We start from the raw sequence: 7,305 nt of genomic DNA on the forward strand, positions 1-7,305 counted from the left end.
TATATATATGTGTGCTTATAAAATTTGCAATGTTTGTCAAAATTTCCTTTTGATAGAGCGCCCGCTATCAGTAATACAAAGGTAATATGAGATTGACGTCAGTTATCACGTCGAAACACAGAAAGCACAGTCGATGGCAGGGGAAGAGGTAAACAAAGAAATCATTCATCTCCAAAGAGGACGGACTGCGAGCTCTGTTTGGTTATCGGTTCATGACAACTATGAACATCTAACCAACCACAAATATATTTTCGATTGAAACCAGTAAGTATCTCTACTCGATAGTCTCATTAATATTAACATTAGTATTTAGAGTAAGTTATGTTTACTATCTAAAATACGACATTGTTATTGTATTGTAAGCTGCCTGTATGTAGTAACTAGTAGTAGTAATAGTAGGCCTTGCCTAGGCTCAGGTTTGTGAGAAGTACGGGTAGGTAGAGACTTTAAGGAGGTTTATTCAAGCCTTTTTATTTGCGTGAAATTACAAAGATAATACTGTAAATTTTGCTTTGTTAATGCGTATCTTTTGTCCACGTTCTTAATTAAAAGAGGCTAATTTCAATTTTATATCTAATCCCAGAGTAATTTCTGTTCACCAAGCACCATACAGGTACTTCAGACAAATTGTATAGTTTAATTAAATTTGTTGTGATTTTTTTTTAATGTGTGTATGATTTATGCCCTCCTTTCTTCACTCTTACAAAGGGACATAAACTAACAAAGAAGAAACACAATGACAATTGCCTTTTTACACTTTGTCTGTCTGCCTGCAAATTCATTCAATAGGCCAATTTCATTAATTCATTGCAAGCATTTTGAAAATTTAATGTGAATTTAAGTGATGCTTTACAAATTGATGTTTTATTTATTAAAAATTAAAGTGGTTTTTTTTTCTGTCCATTTATAATGTATAGTGACCTTTATCATGTCTGATCTTTGGATTACTCTTAAATTTGGTTATTTAATTTTCAAACTTGTTATGTTATTCTTTTAAACAAACTTACTGTAAGAGAACTAGCAAAATGATTTTTTGTTCTACAGTGGATTTTTGATATGCCATTAATAATAGAATCAACCTTAAAATTGTTCTTTGGCTATTTTTTATGAAGTTATAGGCGATTATACGATTTTACCATGACGTCTGTGGCGAAAAAGTAACAAAAGATCGTGTAAATAGCGCCACGTAGAGTATCCACCGCGTACGATCTTTGCGTGCATGCTGTAACAATCACAATTTACAGCCATGGTTACAGCATACACACAAAGATCGTACGCTGCGGATACCCTACGCGGCGCTATTTACACGATCTTTTGTTACTTTTTCGCCAGTGACGTCATAATAAAATCGTATACCTGTATAATCGCCTATAACTTCATAAAAAAAAGCCAAAAAACGATTTTAAGGTTGATTCTATTATTAATTGCATATCAGAAATCCTCTCTAGAACAAAAAATCATTTTGCTAGTTCTCTTTTAAGCAATATTAGTGGTTTCTTAGTGCTACCATACCCATTGTTTGAAAAAATTGTTTTAACTTATGATAAATCTGCAGATCTATTGAGCCATATGAAATAAAATGTCACGGCTGCAGTTCAATTTTCAACCTACAAATTTTGACCTTGACTATGACGAAGAACCAACATTTCGCTATGAGGCCAGCAGTGTCCAATCTGAGTCTACAACATCGACAGCGAGTTCCGAGACATCAACATCCGAGGATGACATCCTTAACGAAGACGTCTTCCAAGGTTTCCAGAACACACGCGGAAGTCTCTGGGGCGGATTTAATTTTAAAATGTCATCCCGCAGACCTAACCTTGAGTATAAAATCAAACTTGGACGGGTGTGGAAATTTTTGGGACAATTGTTTGTCAGTATGCCTGTTGGTATTCTTGTGATAGTGATTAGTTTCTGTTTACCTGCAACGTTAATGGGTATATCCGTGTTATACATCAAACCAGTGCCCCATTTTGACATATCCCTTGATGCATTTGAAATTCCGAATCATGTGACTTCTCAAAGACAAGAAGCGTTGAATTTGGCAAAGAAGGAGATGGTAACTAGTTTAGCTAACTTCAAGAAAACGAATGGAAATAATAAAGCAAGGAGAAGTAGGAGAAGTATGGGAGGAAGTGCAATAGAAAGAACTGCAGATAATTATCTGCTTAATAGCAGACAACAGAGAGATGTTTTGACATTCCAAACAAGGTCATCCTTGTGGCGTATGGAAGTAGTGTTTGTCGCACGCGGCGATGATGACTTAAATATTTTCACAGAAGAAAGATTGTTAACGATACATGACATTGAAATGAAAATTATTAACCAAAAAGACTTTACGCGATTTTGCTCGAGGTCGTTGTCAGCACGGAAGGACCCTGCTCTGGCTGTGATCGACTACTGTTCACCTTTGAACTCCATGATGACCTACTTCTTTCCAAGCAAAACTGGAAATAATGTAAGAATTCTTTTATTTATTCAGTCAGCTAAAATGGTGCCCGGTAAATTCCCATCGCCGCTCTTCTTGTGTTTCAGCTACAGGGCTGAAACACAAATTACAGTGCTCCGTCTTTCTGATGAGGCGTTTAAGGTGGTTGGTGCTGTGTGCAATATGACCCTTGTGCACGTTAAAGAACGCTGTACACTCTTTGGAAAATTGTAGGGATTGTTTCCTGGTGTATCGCCCAATTCACCACCAGAAGTACTCTACTCAAAACGAGTCTTCACATTTTGTGGGTTATCCTTGGTATGATTCATGCAACTCCTATCCTATTTCACTTTATGATATTAATATAAAATATCCAAACTAACCATTATTACCAACTAATTTGACACATGGAAATTAATCAATTTTTCTCAATTTGCCTTTATATACTGTATTAATTGTTTTATTAGTACTGTATACTGTTTAAAGTGTTAGAAAAAAAATCTACTCTGGCATCAAGCCAGCCTATACAAACTAAGTTAAATGACAACATTTTCACCAGACAATAATAAGTAATTGAAGTAGTTGCAAACTTTGTTTTAAGCTTGTCATTTTTAAAATTACCACTTGTCAAACTATTCGGTGAGTGTCTTCCCTCTCTTTTTGCACATAAAAAACTAGCCTAGAATTCGTTGTAGTGTGTGGTATTGTAATACATACAAGATAAGTTGGCCTTTTGCACACAAACCAAAAAAAAAAATTCATGCAAACCATGCACTAATGAAAAATTAGTGTATGGTTGGGGATAGAAAAATATTACATCGGGAGTTACAGGATGACGTCGCAATGACAAATAATTTTCTTAATATATGATTATTGTAATTGTAGATCAGGTATGATGGTATGGGAACTGAACTGGCAGACATAGAGGGAGCTTTGGAAAAGGCAATGTCAAGCGAAGACGTGTACTATTATGTTGATCAAAACATGAACAGTACAAACAGACGAAGCTCTTTGTTACGTACAGAGGTAATTTTATATTTGTGCTTTATTTCATCCAACAAACCCTTAACAGGATGTGTTACACCAATGCAAACATAGACACGGTCTACATAAACAAAGTTTCATTACATGGAGTTGTTTTGATCGTGAGAAATAATCCTGTAACAGGAATTGGACCAAGAGCCATAGATTAAGCACCAAGCAACAGTCCCATTAGCTGTGTGCAATACAATACAGTACAACTATTTATATCCTAGTGTGTGATACTATTTAAGAGTTTTAACAAAAAAGATGAAGACAATAACATATAACAGGAAATACATATAACAGGAAATACTGTTATTAAATTAACTGATATTATTGGTTTTCTTTGGTTCCACCAACTGCATCGCCTTTGGTTCCATCCTGTCTTTGTTTCCTCCAATGTTTTTTCTTTATTGCATGCCGAAGGCTAATACATTACTAAGTAGGTTCCAAGCTGTTCTGTGTGTGACAGTCTGTAAAACCCCTCGGAAATTACAATTTATTAAAAAGCTTATTTCAAAAAACCCAAAACCTACTGAGCCTTGATGCTTTTCACAGAAAAAGTGCATCTAAGTGAATCTAACTAGTTTGAAGCACTTATTAGATTATGTTAATACAATATTTCAATTACCAGATATAAAAATGTGTTCAATTACGTAATATTTTATGAGGCATATCCTTACAATAAATAATAATAAATTTGCTTGGACTAAGTTTGATGAAGATCAAACTGGAAAAAATGGCCAAAATTCTGCATAGAAAAACCCTGTGCAAAACACAGTGAAAAGGGATAGAAGAAGTAATTGAAAGAACATTAAAACAGCAACAGTGGCTTTTCGGTTGATAGCAGCAGAAGTGATGTACAGTAAGATATCAAGAGCAACAGAGGGGGTGCCAGAATTTGGCCAAAGGGAAGCAAGTGTCCCAAACAGGAGTGCAATAGGACTTGCTTATTTAATCAGTTTTACAGTGTCATAATTTGTAAAAGATAATAGGAATTTCCTTCCTGATAAAGGCCCCCTCCCCCTGATGGGGGAGGGGGAAGCAACCCTCCCAACAGGGGACCTGGCTCCCGAATAGCATCACCACTGACTACAGCCACTGCACTTGGAGGACAACAAAAACATGAAGGTGGAAGTAACTAGTTACTATTTACTGTACAGTATGCTTTTTACTCGATTACAGTGCAGTTTTACGCAATGGTTATCGGTTTTTATATTTTTAATTTTTATATCATTTTACGCATAGGTTAACTTTTTTTATAACATATCCTTTGTATGGTATTTTAGTATGTCACTGTTGTGAACCTTGAAAAACAAATTTCATTGACTTTGTTTATAACAATAAATTTTTTGAACTTGAACTTGTAAATTCCTTTTTTGTTAATTGGTCCAAGATTTGCCTTCCTTTAAAAATTAACACTATAGATAAGTTTAATGGTGGATCAAACCAAAAACATGATTAAGAGATTTAAAAGGGATTGGCATAGTGACAGCGTTTGGAGCCTTTCATAAAGAAGCTTCTGGATAAGGCCTGCATTGTTTACCTGATATCTGGCAACTATACTTGCAATAATTGTTATTAAAATCTCTGAACTGGAAGTAAATAGATGAATAGAGTGACCCTGACTGGGGAAGTACTCTATGAGATACCTTCCATTAAACGTACAATATATTTTAATGGAAGTAATATATAATGCAATTCCTCAGCAAGGATATTGTTTTCAAATTATCCGATTCAAATTCTATTAAAAATTCTCAGTGTAATAAAAAATTAAAGTTTGACTCCTATTCTTGCATAAAAGTAAAATTCACTTAAGTAATATTACGGCTATTTTATTGGTTCTAGCTTTTAATTACTTTTCTTTCATTTATTTGTCTTAATAAATTACATACAGCACATTAATAACTACACTGAACCCTGGCACAAGCAAACATCTAACCAGTGCTTTTCAATTTAACTGTTTTACCCCCTCAGGTGTTATTTGGTGAGCCAATTGGTGAATCGTGGGACCCGATCTTAAGCAAGGAAGAGCAGAAGGCCGAATTTCACAAATTTATTATCACTTACATTGATCTGTTAGAAACGCAATCTACAAGGTTTGTAGTCAAATTCATTTTTTTTTCTTTAAAATTAACCAGTTCCTTTCTTATTGAATTCTCACTCAGGACATAATAAAACCTTATTAGTTGTAATGAGATAATGTAATGTGGAAAAAAGATAAGATAATGTCTAACAAGATAATGTGAATAATGAAATGTTACAAAACCTCAACCTTTATACTGGAATTCTCTGCAGCATACGTACATCCTCAACAACCGCCATCCTCAACAACTGCTGGTGTATACATTACCAGTTGTGGATTCATTTCACAGAGCCTCCACTTCTTGTCAATCTTTTTAAGAATAAAAAAGAAGCTGATTCACTGAATAAAAAAAATCAATAGATGGCAATAAAATAATTATAAACTTGATTTATTAGTTACTAAGTTATTATTCCTTTAAAAATACAGTAATTTTTTAATCTTCGATCTATTTAATTATTTATTTAAAAAAAATATTTTCTTGTTCTTTGTCTGGGAGTTCCATTTCCCAAAATACAGCCTAGTAAAATAAAATCTTTAGCGTTTATTATAAATGCATATATTTTAGAGATCATTTTTGCAGGTGGCGCCCCAAACCCTTCTTCTCATATATAGATACGTGTTACTGACATGCAGAATATATTAACACACATTGTGAGCATAACAGACCGCTTGGATTCTTATTTATATTCGCTTCATTACCTTATCCACCATTTGTTATTTCACTGAAAAGGATTTATAGTTTTGATCCCTTGTGATGTTCACTTTCAATTTAACCTCTCACTTATCTACGTCCATTTGGACAATTATGTAGCAGAGTATCCTGAATTCGTAAAGCAAAAACTAGTGAAGCATGAAGAACTAGAACATCATTGTTTATTGTCAATATTTATTGATTTATCAGTCCAGAATAACAATAATAAGGCATAGTTCAAGTAAATAATGTGTTAACCCTCTAGATACCGTCTTCGACTGAAGTCGAAATTGACCTCAAACCGAGAATTCCCATTTTCGACTGCAATCGAAATTTTGTGACTAAAAAATAGGTGGTTTTCAAATCGCTCTTCTGTTTTTATTTTAGCTCCAATACGTCAGAAATTTTGAACACGCATGCGTGAAGCTTTTGTCTTTCGAAATCTGTGAAGAACTCACATGCGCTTATATAGAAAATTCTAGAAATATCAATTTGAAATCGTTATTAATTTAAACATTTTTCGAAATGGCCGCACAAGATGTGTACACAGCTGAGCAAGCGATTGACCTGATTTTTGATTCAGACAGCGATGAAGGTGAATTTTTAAATGTGCGAGCCTTAGACGTGCCTGTTAGCGATGATGACGGTGGGGCTTCAAGCAGTTGTGACGGCGGAGATGTTCTTGATGAAGTTGAGCCTAGGCCTAGAAATGAGAGGGTAGTCGACGCTTTTGAATGGAAAGATCACGCTTATAGTTATGGATGGTTGGGTAAATAAATTATATAACTGTGTGGAATAGGAATGTTTTATATTTGTTTTTTTTTTTTTTTGGCTATAATTTATTTTTTTTTTCGGTTTTTGCTGACGATTTATATGTAGCATTTTTCTGTCATTTCTATTATATTATATATATATTATATAATATTATATTATGAAAAAAAATTCCCAAAAATACAAATTATACATCAAATGAAAGCTTATTCTATAAGCTTTCTTTCTTTTTGAAACATTTTTCTGTATAATTTACAGAAAGTTCCCAAAAATCCACCAGAACGACGTATACTCAAAAAACGCAAA

At 34.0% G+C, this 7,305-nt stretch overlaps 1 protein-coding gene across 4 annotated transcripts in view; it reads left to right on the forward strand.

Moving 5' to 3' along the window:
- The first annotated feature begins 115 nt into the window (after window positions 1-115).
- The window catches only part of LOC117101804 (protein dispatched homolog 3-like), a 22,844-nt gene continuing 15,654 nt past the window's right edge, over window positions 116-7,305 (forward strand). For all 4 annotated transcript variants that reach the window (XM_033241880.1, XM_033241881.1, XM_033241882.1 and 1 more), the window contains exons 1-4: window positions 116-264; window positions 1,556-2,458; window positions 3,314-3,454; window positions 5,429-5,550. In XM_033241880.1, the coding sequence (XP_033097771.1) occupies window positions 1,580-2,458; window positions 3,314-3,454; window positions 5,429-5,550 (1,142 nt within the window). In that variant the 5' untranslated portion in view covers window positions 116-264; window positions 1,556-1,579. The remainder of the gene's footprint in view (window positions 265-1,555; window positions 2,459-3,313; window positions 3,455-5,428; window positions 5,551-7,305) is intronic.

This window comes from Anneissia japonica, unplaced genomic scaffold, assembly GCF_011630105.1.
Source record: "Anneissia japonica isolate Jap-2015-1 unplaced genomic scaffold, ASM1163010v1 scaffold4988_len2956909_cov206, whole genome shotgun sequence".
NCBI lineage: Eukaryota > Metazoa > Echinodermata > Crinoidea > Comatulida > Comatulidae > Anneissia > Anneissia japonica.